This window comes from Stegastes partitus, unplaced genomic scaffold (genome assembly GCF_000690725.1).
Source record: "Stegastes partitus isolate 25-593 unplaced genomic scaffold, Stegastes_partitus-1.0.2 Scaffold629, whole genome shotgun sequence".
Classification (NCBI taxonomy): Eukaryota; Metazoa; Chordata; class Actinopteri; family Pomacentridae; genus Stegastes; species Stegastes partitus.
This window is the reverse complement of record NW_007578360.1, coordinates 26,708-46,916: the sequence shown is the minus strand read 5'-3', so window position 1 is coordinate 46,916 and position 20,209 is coordinate 26,708. Positions and strand designations below refer to the sequence as shown.

At 41.3% G+C, this 20,209-nt stretch overlaps 1 protein-coding gene and 1 non-coding gene across 5 annotated transcripts; both read left to right on the top strand.

Annotated features, from left to right (window-relative positions):
• The first annotated feature begins 3,977 nt into the window (after positions 1 to 3,977).
• Positions 3,978 to 4,049, top strand: trnap-cgg (transfer RNA proline (anticodon CGG)). The gene has a single exon. It is a non-coding gene; the product is annotated as a tRNA-Pro (tRNA).
• A 2,456-nt stretch (positions 4,050 to 6,505) lies between these two features.
• txlnba (taxilin beta a) lies at positions 6,506 to 19,163 on the top strand. Of its 4 annotated transcripts, none has more exons than XM_008289660.1 (11): positions 6,506 to 6,588; positions 9,907 to 10,120; positions 10,234 to 10,306; positions 11,015 to 11,100; positions 11,261 to 11,431; positions 11,716 to 11,910; positions 13,830 to 13,949; positions 15,257 to 15,331; positions 16,703 to 16,795; positions 17,046 to 17,141; positions 17,843 to 19,163. In XM_008289660.1, exons 2-11 carry the CDS (start codon positions 9,923 to 9,925, stop codon positions 18,800 to 18,802), a joined length of 2,067 nt encoding a protein of 688 aa, XP_008287882.1. In that variant the 5' UTR covers positions 6,506 to 6,588; positions 9,907 to 9,922; the 3' UTR covers positions 18,803 to 19,163. The 4 variants fall into 4 exon arrangements, with proteins under 4 accessions (XP_008287882.1, XP_008287883.1, XP_008287880.1 ...); XM_008289661.1 differs by lacking the exon at positions 15,257 to 15,331 and adding an exon at positions 15,135 to 15,209; XM_008289658.1 differs by having other exon boundaries at positions 10,231 to 10,306.
• The last annotated feature ends 1,046 nt before the right edge of the window (positions 19,164 to 20,209 follow it).

The following is a 20,209-nucleotide window of genomic DNA, read 5'->3' as shown; positions in this document are numbered from 1 at the left end:
TTTTTTCCTTTCTTAGAAAAGCAAAGTCTATGCTTTAATAGTATGAGGCTTTGGATAAAGACATCTTAAACAAATGTATCCATGCAAATAAGGCATTTCCAAAGAAGTTTAGGAGGAGAGATGGTATCGGTATCGGCAGATGCTCAAAGTTGAAGTATCGGTATCAGAAATCAAAAAGAGGTATCGGTCCATCCCCAGTAAAAAGTCTGGAGCTTAAAGAGTTGCTCGCTTCATTTGTCAGTTTATACATTAAGTTTAGTTAACCTGTTTGCATCACTTACACTGAAGCTGCTGACTGGTGTGAACAATTATTACAACCCTCTCACTGTGCATTATTTTCTTTAACAAAAACTATATGTGCACTTTGTTTTTAATCAGATTAATCAGAGGCAGTTGTTACAGGTTAGACTGAAGTCTGTGCAGTCAGTATTTAGCACGTTCCACAAGCTAAACTAAGAAGAATTTGCTCTATTCATAAATGGAGTTCTGACTTTATTATCTGCACATGAGCTGTATTAGTCATTAGAACAGCAGGCGGATGTCAGTAATGTGAGATCACCATGTCATCAGTGCTGCTGCTCGCTGTCATGTCGCTGTATGAACAGAAGAGGGCGCTGTTCCTTCATCTGTCCTCTGCTCTGTTCTCTCCTGAAGTCTCACTCAGCTGCTTCTAACACCCACTGATCCTTTTCATGGAGACACAATCAGCATGAGAGCGATAATTTGGTTGCTAGATTTTGTTAAATAGTTGGTTCTTTTGTTTTAATAGTTATGACGCTTTTTAAAAACAATTCAGATTCCATGTTGAGACAGAAGGGTTGTCAGTCGTGGTTTTATTTTGAGGAAAACAAAGATTGTAACTGGATGTTTCTGAGTGAAAACCATCTTTTGTTTTTCTTGATCACATTTATATTGATTATCAGTTTGACTAAAACCCCTCAGAGATGTCACTGACCCTATATTTGATAACATCATAATCTTGATAAAGTGTCGTTTGAATTCATAATTCATGAATTCATGCATTCATTCAAATTCTTATAATGTATAAAACAGCTATTCACACCAAATTCATTTTTTTAAATTTTTTTTTAAACCCTCCTGGTTCCATCACATCCATATTAGAAGCTAATGAGGAATGTTGAGCATCTGTAAGTAGTTCAGATGTGCAATTTTTGGCTCTGGACAGTAAAATATTTATTAACTCCCTCTTCTAATTGGGCCCAGAGTTAGATCACTTGCAGCTTTGTTTGTCCAGTGAAAACTGCTTATCTATCCGAGTTTAAATATGAGCTCAAATCATAATCATAAGTCTTCAAGATGATCTAATATTGTTTATCTGATATTCCCAAACAGGTGTGTTTTTCTTTGCATATCAACAGAGAACATGTTTGGGTTTATAAAACAAAGGAATAGAACTTTAATGAGTGATGTTGTGTGAAACTGGGATCAAGCCTCCTCACTGTAAAACTTTCTCTTAAGCTGTGTGATGATAATTAGGTAGCTGCTTACTGTGAATAATGCCTATATTCTGATCAATTACATCTCAGTAACAAGATTCACTTTATTGTTCAGCCTTCAGAAGAAACTTAAATGAAACTATAACAACTCTTTAACCAATTGATTGGTCACAGGAGGAAAAAAATCTGCATGTTTTATCAACAGATGAGCCAAAAGTGCATTCTACCTGTTAGCTTTATCAGCCTGAATGAATTATCCAAGAACATAAAAAGCTAGTATGATATTTTGTCATGGGGCTGGTGTCAAGGTGGCTCAGTTGGTAGCACTGTTGCCTCGCAGCAAGAAGGTTGCTGGTTCACGTCCCGGTGGGGTTTGCATGTTCTCCCTGTGCAGCGTGGGTTCTGTGGCTTCCTTCCACAAGACCAAAAACATAACACAATTATCCATAGGTGTGAATGTGAGTGTGCTTGGTTGTCTGTCTCTAAGTGTAGTCCTGTGATAGACTGGTGACCTGTCCAGGGTGTCCCCTGCCTTCACCCTGAGTCAGCTGGGATAGACTCCAGCCCCCCATGACCCTGGTGAGGTTGAGCGGTGTGTAGATGATGGATGGATGGCTGTTTTATCATTTGATCCTGGGTATATTCATTCCCCGCACAAAACTGTTGAGGTAAATGTTTGAACAACTCTCAGTAATTGTCTAGTAAAGGTTAAATAAGTTTGACCTAGTGGGCTGGGTGAGTTTACAGGAGTGAAAACATGGGGGTGTTCACAGGTAGCATACAGGTAAACCAATCAACCAGTCAACCTGGACTCTACAGCCTTACTTCAGTGTGTTCAATTATTTTGTCAGTTCAGGAGAATGTAGCTTAAAGTGTGATATCACTGGTGGCCTCAAGGAGTCGTCTCTAAAAACTCTGGCTTCATTAGTCACATTCAAAAAACATCAACTTGTCTTGTGAAGTACTGAGCTGATGCATTGTTTCCAACAGTCATTAGCTGTAGCTAACACTGATTTGAAGGGTTGGATGTATACGTCCAGTCCTTCTAATCAGTGTTCTCGTGGCCATTTTGAATGTCTTTCCATTGTTAAGCAGATATCAGGCCTCACAGAGGTACATCTGGGGGCAGGACTGACTTGATTGACATGCTTGTTTGTCACTTAATTGTACAAACAAACCTTCAGGAGACTCTGATATCGACTTTAGTCAGTGAGTAGAATATGGCCATACCAGTAATGCTGTACCTGTTGGCTGTGAGCTCCACTCAGGTTTTAGTTTTACTCCCCCTGATCTGCCATGTTTCTATACATGGAACGTCTGGACTCCAACTGGAAAAGGTCGCCTCCACCATCCTCTGTGTTTCAGTTCAGCACCGATGAAAACCAACAGGTGATCTTTACATGAAGTGTACGGGGAGGAGTCTGTGTGTGCTTCAGCATCACCTTTGTGTTTTATTATGTCTTGTCGTGAACAGCACCTTGAACTGAATAAAAAAATGTTTGCATGAAACATTCTCAGGCTGAACATGTCCTACTTTACATAATACGAGGTTGTGCGCAGATTAGATGCAGCCGGCTGGATGTTTGATGTTTGCTTTCGTTCCACTGCTTCAGATCGCAGCTCTTGAGTCAGACTTGAACTTGTTGCTGTTTTCTGGCCTTCTGATTGCAGCTGACAGGACTCATTACTGGAAGGAGGATTCACTAATGCTTCTCGATGCAGATGTCACTTCACACATATTAATGGTGGCATAAATTAGAGGCCTGGCAGAACCTGCATCCCAACCATCTACCTGGTCTTGCTGAACACGAGCCGAGCCAGAGATGCACACTTTGTATGTACATCACACAGAAAAAGCAGGGGATGAGGAAAATACAAAAAAAGTAAGACACTTGTAATTTATGTGACGCTGTTTCTGTCTGTTCTTGCGGAAACACAAAGAAGTAAAGGGCAGAGAGGACACAGAAGAGGGGATGAATAAAGAGAGATTTGAAAGTAAAGCAGAGGAGGAGGATGGGACCATTTAGACCAACAAGCTTTTAGGTTTAAGCTTTTTTGTTATTATTATTAATTAGAAAAGAGGAGATAAAAATCTTCTTTGCAGTTTCCACCTCATGGCAGGATGATCACATGTCTGACATTTTTTTTTAAAAACACTTCAATGTCTTGGCACGTCTCCTGAGGTAAAGGCCGTTGACAGTGGAACTTCAGACAACGATGTCTTGAGCTTTTCCGTCAAGTTCGGTGTTCTTTGGCCTCTTCTCTTGTCCCTTATTGTCCAATCCAGCGCCTCTCCTTCCTCCAGTTTTTCTTCTACTGGTACTTGCTGTGTTTTAAACCATCGTTCCTTGTTTCTGATCTTATCCAGTCAGTGTATTTTGAGGGTTTTTCTTAAGCAGTTGTTCTTCAAATGTTTTTGAGCTGCAGACAGACGATCCACGTCTTGTCCATTCTTACATTCATGTCTGTATCTGTACTGCGTTGCCCGTTGATCTTACTCCCCATGCTTGTGTAGCATGTGGCTCGTTGGTCTAGGGGTATGATTCTCGCTTCGGGTGCGAGAGGTCCCGGGTTCAATTCCCGGACGAGCCCTTAATGGGGGTTGCTCCAATGCTAGCACAAAAAAACTGTGCTTGAACTTTAGCTGTTTCACTTTCAGCTCAAAACATTTCAACAGTTTCAAGCCTTTTCAGCAAAGCCCGGCGCTGGAAATTGAGGCTTTCAGTCCCATCCGTCATCAATTACCTCATGACACCAGGGCTACAGGCTGTTGTTGTTCTACGTAACCACCCCTTATTCACATCGACAGCAGCCTTTATGGAGAGGAATAAAGTGATTTAAGTTGTGACTCAGCACCTATGAGAGTTACAACGCACTGATTGCAGAGAATATACGGCGACTGAAACCATCAAGGATGTAACACTATTACCCAGTATGACAGGACGCTGCATCACAAACGTACTTGAAAAAGTCTGAATCATTACCACAGAAAAAAAAACAGTCACTTTAACTGCAGCGCCGAGCAACAAGCGAGCAAAATGCTATAAAACACAAATAGGACTATCAGGATTCAACAGGCTTCCCCTCTGATTCAGTCAAGCTGCCACCACGCAAACATTAAAAAGCTGCCTGAATTGGAGGATCATTTACCCCAGCAGGAGCAATCTGAAGCATCACTAATAACCAAACATGGCTGACAAGAGACTCAGCAGCAGAATCATGTCTGCCACCGTTAGACTGTATGATGCTTTAGCATCCACAAGTATGCAAGAGTTCACTTGATGAGACACACAGTCCGTCTTGGATGTCAGAAGGCAGGTCAAACAAGGGCAGTACGATAAGATAAGATAAACTTTGTCACATACACAGTTATACACAGCACAATGCGTAGTGAAATGTGTTTTGTGCCTGTATCCAGTTGCAATAAAAAACTAAATAAGTGTTCAAGAAATATGTATACATAGATAAATGAAATAAAATAAAATCTAATCAAATTAAGAAAATGGAACATGTACTATACAAGGTGCAAAAAATATTTAAAGGTGCCAGTGTGTGTGTTACAGTCCAGTTTAAAGCTCGGAGTTGAGCAAACGGATGGCCTGAGGGAAGAAACTCTTCCTCACCCTCTCAGTGACAGTCCTTAGGCAGCGATAGGGAGAGGAGGGAGTTTCCAGGATGGTTCAGCTGCTTCAGGATCTTCACAGCCCTCGACCTGCATCGCTGTGTGCAAATGTCCTGCAGGTTGGGGAGGGTGGATCTGATGGTCCACTCAGCTGAACCGACCACCCTCATGAGGGCCGAGAAGTCCTGCTTGGTGCAGCTGCCCATCCAGGTGGTGATGCTCCCACACAGTAGTGCATATGTTTAGCAGTAGTGTGTATAAATGAACGACATAGATCAACAGAGGTTTTAAGTGACTCCCACCAACTAGGAAAGTAGTATAACGGCCACAAATACTCATCCGTGGGTGTCTGCAGCTCTGACTTAAATGTCACAATCTACCATTTGATTGATGCATTCCGTTTCCATCGATGTACCCAAACACAGTAGAAAGTCTTAATTTCTTCAGAAATCCTGTGCAGTGTCCACCCACCGTGCTCAGCACACCTCAGGAATAATCACTGACAGAGTGCGATGGCATAATCTGTACCTAGCTGCTGTTTCCTCAGACATGCCTCCTTTTTTCATGGTCTAACTGGTTCCATAGATCCATCCATCCATTATCTATACACCGCTTAATCCTCACTAGGCTCGTGGGGGGCTGGAGTCTATCCCAGCTGACTCAGGACGCCCTGGACAGGTCACCAGTCTATCACAGGGCTACACTTAGAGACAGACAACCAAGCGCACTAAGGCAAACTAGGGGATCTTCTAGCTGTGAGGCGATGGTGATAACCCCCGATCCACTGTGCCGCCTTGGTTCCATAGATGTTATTTAAAATGTTGCTCGAGAGTTTCTGATACCTTGTGCTAATATGCCACTATGCTTGATCAGTTTCATGCACAGCAGATTCATAAATCTCATCAAACTCTCACTAAATAGTATCACAAATCTCGTCCATTTTTTGCCAGACATGAAGTATACATGAAGTTTTTGTTCTGCAGTAAAAAGGCAAAAAATTTAACTCAAAATCATCCTGATGAGTGTTGTATCCATCAGCAACATCCTCTTCATCGTACCGCTGATATCTGCACTGTTCAGGGCAGCCTGTGCTGACCATCCAGAACTATGTCGTCACCTTTATGATGCCACTACATTTGAATTTGCAGAGTCACAGTGTATCCCAGCTTTATGGTTCAGGTGATTTCTAACATGTGGAGACTAAAAACCTTTATGTGGCCAGAAATCACCACTGATTAATTTATAGCTAGAAGTGACCGATGAACTTTTCTTTTAAAATTCTCCAATGACACTCAGGAATCCCCCGTCCAGCAGCGAGCCTTTATTCACGGCCACAACACTGTGTTCATGCGGCCCTGACTTGAGCCTCTCAGGTTATTTTGGGGGTCAGCTGTCATTTGTCCCGTCAGCAGGACCCTCCTCCTCCTCCTCCTCCTCCTCCTCCTCCTCTGCTTTCTCTGCCTGTTGCTGTCTCTTCTTCACCTCCTCGCCTTCACTCCACTGATCCTGGTAGGTCTCATTTTCATTCCCAACTTCTTCAGAAATGTGTGTTTTATTCACTTTTTACCATCACAGACTGTCTGATTATTTCTCCATTAGCTTGGGGAAAAAATGGAAAAACACTTTTCCAGCTTCAGGCCTTAAAAGAGCCACTTAGTTGTCTTTTTTTTCCAGATAATTTAATTTTATTGTGGTGTTACTGTTTACTACATAATGTTAATTTAATGTACAACACAGTAAAACGACACGAGGAGCTTCTATAATGGCCGACGTGGCACGATGAGTTGCTTTGTCACTGTTGGAGTGTTTGTCTGGAGAGAGTCTGTGCTTCAGACTCGCTGTAATTTAATCACACAGGACAGCAAAACACTTGGATTTAAACACTATGTTGTCAGAATTTTGATAAAACAGTGTGAGGTAAATATTATGTGATGTCTGTAAAAGGTTTTTAGGTGTTTGTAGAAGTTCACCTGCTTCGTTTAGTGAGTTTAAGACTTTCTGGTCTCCATCAATATGATATTAGTTGAGTCGATATTCCTGTAAAACTCGAATTTTCAGGTTTTATGACGAATGTTTGTTGTTGACGAGTTTGTCTCAGTTACCTGTTTGGTTATTTCTGGTATTTTTTGCTTATTTTGACAATCATTAGTTTTTCTTTTTGTCCTCTACAAGGTAATGTTTTTAATTTGGGGGCATGGTAGCAATTTGAAATAGAGAGAATTAAACCGGATGTAAAGGATTCCAGTAAAAACAGGATTTGACAGAATATCGTGCAGAAACCTTACGCCTCTCAGTAGATGAGAAAGTTTATTTAAATTATTATTAAGCTTATCTGACAGCAGTGACATAAACTGGCCTTAACCTAACATTTGGACTCATTATTTTAATATAAACAATAATAATATACATGACTTTATTTGCATAGCTCTTTTAAAATAAGGCTTTACAGAGTGCTTTGACAGACAAAGCAGGAAACACAGATAGTAAAATAACAACAGGAACAGTGAGTCAGACAGGAAGGCCAAAAGAAGACAAGATTAAGATAGTAAGATAAATGTAAAATAAGAAGACAACAGACACCTAAACTATTCAATATGCAAAATAATAAAAGCAAACGCACCTTAATAGGCAATTAAAATAACCTAACACATTACTTAGTTTAGCTATATAAGGCTAGTACTTAAAACTGGATTATATTGATGTGGTGTTTCCATTATTTCGTCCACCACCTGCTGGTTAGGCTTCAGGTTTTGACCACGTGTGAGTGTGTGTATATTTATCAGGTAAAAAATAATCTGGTGAGCTGTTTATTTGTGTTGTGGTCAACAGCCTGGCTTCAGGGGGAGGAGCTGGGACTGGTTCATAACACAGAAGGTGGAGCTTCATTTAGTTTTATAGGGAGGTGGGGCTGATCACGTGGATGGTAGGAAGCAGGTAAAAGGGTTAATTAGCTGGACGCAAACTCACGTTCCTGTGTTAATGCATGTACAGTATGTAACGGGCAGCGCGACCATATTTGGATGCTCTCAGAATAGAAGCCACTACAACAGGTGGAGGGCAGGCGGCTCACACGGCTAAATTTAACCCCACAGATACAATAACGGTGGCAGCCGGGATGTTGCGACATAGCTGTGAGGATAAACAGCCGCTAAATACACACACACACACACACACACACACACACATAAAGGAGGTGCTATGGGCTTGACGTATGAGCATCTGTCAGGTTGGTGGTCACCCAAATGCTTTCCATTATTTCCACCAGCTCCCTGAAACCAACCAGCGCTCCAGAACTGCTGTACAAGTGGGCATGACCTTAACACCTTTGTTTTTCACTTCTGCTCTAACAAACAGCACAACTATCATACTTAAACCAATTCATTTTATACTGAAAATAACATATCTCATACTTTACTATTTTCTGCCATTTCGTGTCCTGAACTATGGAGCAGTGAGAGTGCCAAAGTGCAAAAATAAATTAATAAAAGAATAAGAAAATAAAAAGAAGAATAAATGAAATAAAAAATAAATAAATAATGTGGCAATATAAAGCAATATTAATCAAAAATGAATTCATAAAAGAAAAGGCTAATAAAAGTAGAAATATAAAAACAAAATTATAAAAAAAATAATTTTTTTATTATTTTTGAATTATTTTTAAAGTTGTTTTTTAATTCTGTTATATATCTATTTATTTTTTAAAATTTTTATTTTTATTTTATTGATTTATTTTTGTAATTTGGCACTCTCACTCCTCCATACTGAACGCTGACTTTTTAAGGTAAACAATGGAAGTTTCCTGACTGTTAGTTTCTTGTCAAACAGCAAAAAACAAAGGAAACAATCCAACCAAACATGACTTTTCAACAAAGTAGCACGGTAGAATAAGTTAGAACTGGATTTTTACAAGGTCCCTCCACAACAACATGCTACAAGATGGAGCTGATATTGAGTTTTGTAGTTAATTAACTCACGTCTTGGCTGGTTGGTGATCCAACCTCGCTATTTGTCGGAGCCTGTTTTGCTTCATGTTCCTGCCTCCTGTCTTGTACTTTCACGGATCACTGCAACTTGTAGCTTCCTGAGCACAAACTAACTTTGTCTCACAGAAGCTGATGAATCACAAGATGTCATGGTTGAACATTAGTGAACTTACGCTGACCCACAGAAGCTGCCTCCATAAAACGAAACACCACACGAGTTTAAGATTTCATCCATGACAGACGCGCTGCCATACCGCTGTGATCCGTCTCATCATCCCACAGAGCTGAATCTCAAAACGCTGACAGATATTCTGATATTAGGGTAACACAGCATTAGTTTATTTATTTAATATAGATGTTGACAGCATGTTTCATTTTACTGAAGGAGATCAAACCGTTTGCAGTTGTTCAATGACTACAGCCTGTACATTGAATACAAACTAGTTTTAACAGGATTTGACCAACAAACTTAATGAAAAGACTAATATCTTGTCAGATACATGTTTGCTATTTAGCTGAATGTCTTGTACATTTTCTATTTTTTTGCATTAATTAAAAAAAAACAAACCCTGAGATTGCAAAGCAGATCTGTTTGGTCAGACTTAGATCTGAATAATCAACCAACATACTGGAACTTCAAACAGCCACCTGATAGGAACAATCTTTTAATGAGAAAACTACAATTAATACTGAGTTTTGCAATCAAACTATATTTACTTCTGAGCAGCTTGAACAGCTTTGCTTTGTCTTGCTAATTGTGCTAATTTGTCTGTAAAATTCACGCCCACGGTTAAACTCAGTCTGCACCTACGGAGGAATGACGCTACATATTTTTTCCCGTCAGTGTCCGACCACTGAGGATGGAGAAAGCAGCTGAGGTGTTGTTGCCCCCCCAGCCGGACAAGGCGTCCTCCTCCCTGGACCCTGAGAGCTCTGAGGGTGAGGCATCAGCAGCAAGAGCTAGCGCCTCCTCCTTCGACCCCTTGGAGGAGTTCGGTCGACGGCTGGAGGACATCATCAGCACGTACGGCTCAGCGGTCGGCGTCCCGGACAAACAGGTGGGTCCTCCAATGAGGACGCTCGAGTTTTGCACAACCTGCAGGTTACTTCCTGGTTGTTGTCCACCTGTGTACATTTGAATAAAAGCTCTGTGTTGTTTTGGATGTAGCAGAGTTTGGTGGAGGCAGAGATGGAGAAGATGAAGGTGGAGGCGAAAGGTGATGTCACAGTTTCCATGGACACAGGTGAGGCAACAAGGTGCTACGAGAGTCATGCTGTCGGCAGAATGTTGTTACAAACATGGATGGATGAGTCATTTACTGGGAACCATACTGACCTCCCATCACCTCCACCAGGTTCCCATTAGGGCAAAGTCTGTGGTAATTTGACTGAACACAGCTTAGCAGTGGAATACGCTCTGAATGACAACAATATGAGCTAAAATTCACCAGTAGAGTGGACAAACATGTGGCTCGTGGGGCTTATTGGGGTCTGGAGCTCCTGACCTTTGACTTCAGGAAGTCAGACTTGGTCATAATTGACAGATTTGATTGATTTGATGATATTTATGCGTCAGCTCCACAAACATTTGACCCTATTTTCCATATTGATATAACCTGCAATTTAATCTAACAGTCCTGCGGTAAATTGTCGATTCAGAAAATGTTTAGATTTTGTTGAAGCTCTTTCTGATTCTGCTCATTTCAGAGGTTGTGGTTTGTCGGGCTCTTGAACTGATCATATAGAGTGTTTTTGATCATTTGTGCATCTATCGGCCATTTCAGAGTTTTGATTTGAAGTTTTCTGGTCTTAAAAAAAAGTAATAAAACACAGTGGGTGGAATAAAAGATGTGGTTGATACCAAATATCGTAGAGAAACCAAGTGAAATCCTTTTTGTTACAACATAAAATTGACTGAACAGGTCAGTAAAAGACTTTCTTCTCCTCCACAGAGGTCTCTCTCATCATGCAGAGTCTGAACAATCTCGCTTCCCCGCAGCAGAAACTGGACGATCTGGTCAGGAAGTACGCGGAAATGGTGAGAAAGTCTCCCCCAGCCTTACAGAAAGACATGTAACAGGAGAGACATTAACAGTGTTTCATCCAGTGTTTTCTTTCTAGATATTTTCTTTTCTTTAGCGTAGAAACATACATCCAGATCAGTAACTAGCTTCCACCCTCTACCTGTGTGTCTACAGGCAGCTCTGCGTCGCTGTGATGAGCAGAAGTCGAGCGTCCTGCAGCAGAAGCTGTCCGTCCTGCTGGAGGAGCGGCAGCAGCTGCAGGCCGAGCGACGCAGCAGCGCAGCAGCTCGCAGCAAACTGGAGACTCTGTGCAGAGAGCTGCAGTCGCACTACAGCGTGATGAGGGTATGTGAGGAGGGCTGGGTGTCTGGTCACAGCAGTGTACAGCGACTAATGACTATTCTGGGAAGGGATAAGTCTCAAAATATTCATCATGTAAACAGATTTTTTTGACAGTACACTAAAGCCTATTTATTAATAGAGTATTTAAGTATACTTTTACTGTATTAAGGTAATGTATATATTGGAGGAAGAAAATGCTCCACATGATTCTAAAAGGTGGAAGAAAAATCCAACAAATGTTCTGTTACCATCTTCTAACGTTTTCCGTTGCCTCCTCCATCTTCCAGGAGGAGACTCTTCAGCGCTGCAGGGAGGACGAGGAGAAGAGGACAGAGATCACCAACCACTTCCAGAACATGCTGACGGAGATCCAGACTCAGATCGAGCAGCACAGCACCCGAAACGACAAGCTGTGTCGCGAGAACACCCACCTCACCAACAAACTGGAGGGTCTGATGAGCCAGTGTGAGCGGAGGGAGGAGGTAAGAGGAGGAGGAGGAGGTCAGAGGAGGAGGAGGAGGTCAGAGGTCGATGTGGTCGTTCTGTACAGACGGTCATATACCTTTAAAAAAGCTCGAGACAATGTGGTGGGTTTACAGCTGCTTACTCAACTATTAAAAATGAATTGTTTTTTAATCAGTAATGAGGTTATTTCTAACAACTTCACAATAATTAGTAGTATAATATTAAGTATTATTAATAAATGGTAGAGAATGAATGGATACAGTGAATACTCTATATTCAACACCTACATTTAATATTGTGCTACTTAAGCTGTGTTTTTAACATGAACCAACTTTTGAAACTGGAAGCTCTATCATCCTCTGTCCTTTGGTAAAAGGCAGCTAGACTTCTCTTTTGGGGTTCTAGAAAAGATTTCACCTTTCATCCAAGAGGTTTCCTTCGTTCTAACTTACTGGCAGGGAGTTCTAGGTACGTATTCTCAACCTACATCTAAAATATAAGGGGCAGTGATGTCTATGTGTGTTAAACTGGAGCACCTGTCTCTAAAACAGGAAGTTCATCTACACCACTTATCAGGTACAGTCATGACCGGATAATCTGACCCTTAACAATCCAAACACCTTGCTATCCGACAGGTTTTCAGGAAAAACGAACGGAACCCATGAAAAACAGCCTTAACATAGCGACAGCCTTGGATTCTGACTCTGACATGACATTTTATATCATAAATAAGGATAACGGTGTATTATCTGACTGAACAATCCCACAGATTGGCTACGTTCAGACTGTGGGACTTAATGCTCAATTCAGATTTTTTTGTGAAATCCGATTTTTTTTTGCGAGTTCGTTCACATTTCCAATTAAATGCGACTTGCATGTTATTGAATTTCCCTTCTGGGATAAATAAAGTATTTTTCATTTCATGTGATCTGCTGTGTGAACTTCATACGACCCAAAAGTGTCCCGCATGTGCAGAAGAGGACACGACGACGTCACACGCAGTGAGCTGCTCAGTGTTTACGGAAGTAAACACAGATGGTAACAGTGGAGCGTATCTGCCACTCCCCCACTGCCGCCACCGATGGTGGAAACAGAAGTGTGACCGCTAACTTACATCAGCAGCCAAGTACTGCCTGTGCGTTCCGACCACTTCCACCTCATCAGAGCGCTCCCTCGGGGTGGAAGTGTTCCCCCGACCGCGCTAAATATTCGGATAGTCGTCATTAATTGAGCCCAGAAAGTGTTATTCGGACCATAACAACTATAAACAATAAATATTAATAACAAATGACCCTTCACGCATCAAGCCCTCCTTGTATCTGGACCTCCGTCTTGACAATCCAACAGCCCTGCAGCTATCCGACATAAAAAAGGGTTTTACATTTAAGATCCCTCCTCCGACAGTTTAACCACCATGAACACCTTGAGTCATCCCTCACCAAGACATATCAGAGAACTGAGGAAGCTTCTTTGATGAGCGGTGAAATATTACTGAAGCCTTTTACACAATCTGAACTTCAGAGCTAAAACAATGAGCTGATTTTTACTTGTCCTCAAGGTATCGATGCTTGTTAGAGTTCACCCAACAGTATACACACCCAGGTTGCTGACAACATCACTAACATATCGATGAACTGCTACATGTCTTTAATAAAGAATGTGGGTTAAAAACAACAATTTTTTTATAATGACTAATGGACCACATCAGCAAACTGCTTGTCTTGCTTCTGCTGCTTATTGCAACTCTACCAAATCTGATGCAACAGAAGTTTCTCACAACAAGGCTGCATCCATTTTCAACACAGTAGAACCAAATAGTAGCACAAAATATTCTACAGCCTTCTAAACACGGTGGAAAATTATCAGCAGGTTTAATAATAAAGCCATTAAGTGTTCTAACTTCTTTCTGTTAAAGACGGTTCTTCTCTTCTTGCAGAATTTGGAGAAGATCGGCAAACACCGCGACCTGCAGCACCAGCTGACTGAAGCCAAACTGCAGCAGGCCAACGCTCTGCTGGCTGAAGCTGAGGACAAACACAAGAGAGAGAAGGAATACGTGAGTAAATACAAGCACAGACGACCACTAAACACTATCAGACACCGAGTCTGACACTACCTGTCAAAACCAACAATAGAAGTGTAACATTTTATTAACATTAGTTGTAAGTTAATGGCTAATTATATCTGCTTGTGGCTTATTTATGTGGCTGTTTTTTTCTATTAAAGTAATTCTTGGATCAGTTTTATTTGACTTAATGCATCACTTATTATTTAATACCTTTCTGTAGTCACTGTTTTGGGCTTTTTTTTTAATCTTTTTTTTTTTTAAACATCCATTTCATGTCTATTATCGTCTCATATAAACACCACAGGACAGGTGGTAATGGTTTAAATGGAAGAAGACACTTTTACTATTAAATACATAAATACATGCTTTAATGGACACATTCATCTCCACATCTAGGACAGTTAATACCACTAAAACAAAAATAAAAAAGCACACTTTTTAAACAGTGATTACTAAATTATGACTCACAAACATTTTACATTTTACAGCTGCTGGTTCGCACACTTTTTGTCCACATGTTGACCAAAATTCAGACTGATTGACAAAAGTCTTTACACGGCAGTGAGATGCTCAGGTGTCCTAAATAATCCAAACCTTCCGAAAGGAAATGACAAGAAGAAACGATCATGTATATATTATTTCTGAGAATAAACAACCACAAAATGAAGAATTGGGACAGAAAATGGAGGGGTGGGCATGTAGGTGTCACAAAATAAATTTAAAAAGGACCCAAACTACTTAAGAAAACAATATGAAGACAGATGATCCCTTTGAAGCAGCTGATTTTCATTGTCTGTGCGGCTTTACAGCATCATCTGACGTTACCACAGAAAGGTTTAATAATAAGTAAACACAGTTATTATAACTGAGCTTATTAATTATTCGCTTGATTCCACATATTCTGCTTAATGTCACTGTTTATGGATTGATGATATTGATCCTGATTGATGTTTTCTTCTTCTACTGCCACTAAATGAAACCTAATTTTAATTTACTTGCGTAATATTTAATCTTACAGTGACATTAATGAGGTGCATTATGATAGTGTGTCTGACACATTTGCATGTGTATTTCATGTGATTGTCCCTCTATAGCCAATAACACACTCGTTATCCACATTATTTCTGTATGAAGGCCATGCAGATTGACTGTGTATTGTCTCTGTCACCGTAGTTGCTTAGGGAGGCTATTGACAAAACAAAGAAATGCTTCGCTATGAAGGAGCAGGAGCTGACCATGAAGAAGAAGGTAAAGAAACGTCTGTAATGTGTCTCTGTCTGTTCTCTTCTAACCAGTTACTGGTTCAGGCTGCTGAGTGGAAACTGCAGGCTCAGACACTCAGAGAGCAGGAGACTGTCATGCAGGCACAGGTGAATATTCACTGACCAAACTAACATGCTGACCTCCAGGACGGCTGGCAGGCCTCTGGCAGCAGGAGCAGGGCCCAGAGATGGAACTGTGACTGTCCACGAGACCCAGTTTTAGAAACACAGTTTGAAATATTTCATGTATTTATTTTATGTCTGTAGTCGACTCCAAACAGTCAGGAGTAAAAACAAACCTCGTATGTGATTTTCTAATCATTACGTGCTGCTCAACTATGCTAACCTAGTTAGCATTTGGCTCCTTAACTTCATGAACAAGTTTTTAGTTTGTTTTTTTTCTCCACTATGATTCAACTACTGTCTCATTTATGCGGTGACACAACTTGGTTAAGGTGCTAGTTTATTTTATCTTCATAAAACAGGCAAAAAGGAGCCAAATCGATGAGCTAGATTAGCTAGATCAGCTAGCTGGAGTGTTTTTTTTTTATTGTTTTTGTAACGTTTTTGTTGGAATGAGTTAGAAATAGGTAGAAATGCTCTTTTCCACAGACGTTACATGTCTATGTACACCGTCTTATCTTATTTTTTCGATATAAGATGTCAAAAAGTATTGTACAAAAAGTACATCCTGAGTTTATCCTGGTGGAGTCTGAGGACTAAAACATTGTGGTAAGAACTTGATCTGCTGTGTTCAGGATAATTCTGTTATTTAGGATGAGAGCATTTGTTGCTTTAAACCTGTCACTCAATCCTTTATTGAAACTACAATACAAGAACGTAGCAGCAGAATATTGCGTCTTTTACTTGCACAAAAGTAGCATCTTATGAAGCAACGACAATTAGATACTTTTCAATTAATAAATTCACCACCAACTGTTCTGATCATCTTTGGGTGGTTTCAGCACTTTTTTTAGGAAACACTGGTCTACGCTCACTGATTCCAGCTTCTTAAATAGGAATATGTTTGGATTTCCTTCCTCATAAATGAGAATAAATTAAATATTTTTAGGGTCTGGACAAAACAAGACATTTGAGGAGGTCATCTTGAGCTTTGGGGAACACGTTCAACGTTTTCCACCACTCTGACGTTTAATAAACCAAACAACTAATCAATTAATCAAGAAAATAATCAATCTCACCTTGAACTGGGTCTCCACAAAGATTTAAGTGAAGTGGTGTGATTTACATTCTTCTAAACTGTCTGGAAAAAGTAAAAAAATAAAAATAAAACAAAAACATCATTTTAAAACAGATCTCCATTCATGTAATAGTTGTTTGGAGGTTCTTAATGTGTTGTGCGATGGGGGCAGCAGCAGCAAATGAAAAACTTTCATTAGAGATGGACGTCTGTCGATAAACTTTTAGAGTTTTATGCTGAGGTCTGTCTGACTTCCTCGTCTTCTCCTCCGTCCACAGCTGGCCCTCTACGCTCAGAAGTTTGACGAGTTTCAGGCAACACTGGCCAAGAGCAACGAAATCTACGTCCGCTTCAAGAAGGAGATGGATAATGTAGGTGGTGACCGTTGTGTGAAGACCTGTTGGTGTGAAGGAGGTTTTTAGATGCTAGGTCTGGCTCATTATTGTTTATTGAGTTAGTGTTTTAGAATCATCTTGTATTTATTTGGGGTTCCATAATCTTTAGATGCATTTCACTCGTCTGTGTTCTCGCTGTGACGTGTTTGTCTGACTTTGTTAATGTCGTAGAGATTTCAGATGCTGTCAGTGAAACTCTGCCATTTCAAACTATTTTGTTTTGCAGATGTCAGACAAGATGAAGAAGATGGAGAAAGAATCAAATCTGTGGAAGACGAGATTTGAGAACTGCAACAAGGCCCTGACTGATATGATTGAAGAGGTGAGATGATTTGTTTCTGCCTGGACTGACACCTCGGCCTCCAATAAGCCTCGGTGTGGTTGTTTGGTTAGCAGCTGTGTCAGACTGCTTTTTCTGACCTCATTTTTTAACTGATTAACACAAAAGCAATGAATTAGCCTTCAGCTTCCTCCTTGGATTGAGATGGTAACGTCACTTCAGGACATAAACATTGGTGCTTACTAATAATTGTGTCTATGAGTTCTCTATAGTTTTGCTTTCCAGAGATTTATAGCCGATGTCTTTATGAGTCCAATCTGATGGACCTGATCTGGAAAATTCTGTTGCAAAGCCAAACACCACAGCACCACTGTCGGCACATTTTAAATCAATTGGAAAAGGAGAGTTCAATACCTTAGAGGAGGTGAATTGTTGGATTTGTAGCAGAAAGTGGCATCCAAAGGCAAAGACAATACAAAGGAGCACACACCTGAAACTTACTGAAGACACGTTGACACAGTTAGACTGAGTATAATTTGAATGTTGTCCACCTTGGGTCCCAGGTTGGGTTTGGGCTCCTCCTAACTGAGTGGATACATCATTTAAAGAATGACAAAACAGCATCACTAAACCACATATCTGTAGTGATTTATAAATGACCCTCTGTCGGCGTCATCTCTTCTTGTTTCATGTCTCACTTCCTTTGCTTCTCGTCTTCTCCATCTCTTCTCCGCCTCTTCCAGAGAGCTGAGAAAAGCCGAGAGTACGACCTGTTCGTCCTGAAGATTCAGAAGCTGGAGAAGCTGTGTCACGCCCTGCAGAACGAGAGGAAAATCCTCTATGACAAGATCAAGGAGGTTCGTCGCACTAATGCCAACATCCCAGCGAAGTACTTAGACTCCTTAAACGTTGATGACGTCCCCAAAACTGAAGATGCCAGCAAATCTGACCTCCTGACTACTGAGGAGATCCAGGAGATCCAGAAGGACGATCCGGTCCTGACAGAGGATATGAGCCGCCTGAGGGAGGAGCAGGCCAAGCTGCAGGAGTTTGCCACCTCGCTGTTGGCCACACCTTCTGACGATGAAAAAGAGGAGAACGAGGATTTAGATACTGAAGAAGATCTGGTGTCTTCTGCGTTTGGTCAGTTTAGAACCAAGACTCAGGTCAAAGAAGATCTGGTTCCAGTCCCCGAGCAGGCAGAAAATGTCAAATCAGAGGCAGCAGAATCTGAGCTTGCAGCGCCAGTCAAAGTTGAGGAGGTTCAAAATCCAGTCATGCCTACACCAGAAGCTCCTACACCTGAGCAGACGACCCCGGACACAATGCCAACAGACCCAAACCTAAAGGTTCAAACACAAGTCGAAGTTGCAGAGGTGCAACAACTCAATGAGGAGATCCAACAGCAGCAACCTGTTGCACCAGTACAAGCACCAGAGCCTGAGAAAACCAATCCACCAACGGAACCAGAAACAACAAAGGCTGAGGTCACGGAGGAGACTGGGGAGGTCACACCAGTGGTCCCAGTGGAAGAGAAGAAGGCCCAGCAGCAGCCAGCTAAACCAGAAGAAGCACCAAAAACCTCAGAGTCAGCTCCACCTCCTGCAAACACACCGAAAGCTGCTGCCTCGTCAGAAGTCGACTCTTCCAAGAAGCAGGCGCCAAAGAAAAAGAAGAAGAGGAACGGCAAGAACGCTAGCTAAGCTGTAGGATGTGCAGAAGGTGTGTGTGTGTGTGTGTGTTGTGTTATCTGGGGATAGTGAGTGTGCGTAACAGAAATCATACCAGGCTTTTGCAACTTCTTTTTGCAAAGGTTCAAATCTTTAGTTTGTCCCAGCTGGTGCAGCTGAGCGATTCAATGTCTCCAGATGAGGACGGACAAATAAGCCAGCTGTATTTTACAGTTTAAATGTCAGAATGGAGATTAGAGGGAGTAGAAAGCCGTACTGATTGGAACATTCAGTGAACAGAAGTACCAGGAATGGGTTGATATCAGTGCCAGTAAAAAACAAAAATCAGGTCGCATTAAGTCGGCTTCAATAAAGCAATTTTTTGACAAACTTACATTTCTACTGTTTTTACTTTACATTTTTACTTTCTATAACTAATTTTATCAACAGTCTTGTATCTTCTGTGTCTGTATTTCTTGTCTATGACACATTTGAACTAACATACAGCTCCACAGAGTGACATACACACGAGTATGTCAGACAAATTAAGAACAAGGACGTCTTAATTACAAGCAAAATACAGAGTGAAGTCGGGGATGCGTTTGTGGTGACGTGGACAGTAAATGTGGGAAAAAACTAGGGATGTATGACACTGTGGTTTTTCAAAGGTAGCAGAGCACATTCAGTCAAGAGGACTGCCTTAAGTAGACTAAAATGGATGCAGTCGTGTTGTGCTTCAGTTTCGTAGCCTCAAAAGTTGTAGAGCTGCGTGAGAGGGTTCAGTAACATCAGTGTCACTGATTGTTATTAGGCTGCTCTTTACTCTGTTTTAGAGTTCTGATCAATCTTACATCATTTTTGGTATTTTTCGATTCTTGTCTCTGATCCGTAGAGCCAGAGGTCGCTCCTTTAGGCCTCACAGTTGTTCAGTTTATGTACGGCTGTGAGGTAAAAACTGTTCCTCAGTCTGGTGATGCAGCATTTCGAGGCCCTGCAGCGTCTTCCAGAGGGCAGTAGTGTTAACAGATGGTGAGAGGAGGGAGTTCTGTTTTTAACAATGCTGCAGGCTCTGTTGTGACATCGAAACCTGTACATGTCTTCCAGGGGGACTCAGGTGGAGTCCAGTGATTTTTTTTGTGTGTGTGCTGTTTTAACCAGTCTCTAGAGAGCCACTGCTGAACAGTTCCAGGCCACCAAGCAGTCTGTCAGGATGCTCTGCACTGAGCAGTGGGACAAAGACTCCAATCGTTTTGCAGGAAGGTTGATCCTACTTAGCGTCCAAAGGAAGTACAGTCTCTGCTGGGTCTTTCTCATCAGAGCAGTAGACTTTAAAGTCCACTTGAGGTCCTTACAGTTGTAGGTTCCCAGGAATTTAACGCTGGAGACCCTCTCCACCTCCTCCTGTCCTACTTTGAGTGGCAGGTGCTCCTCTTGTTGTCG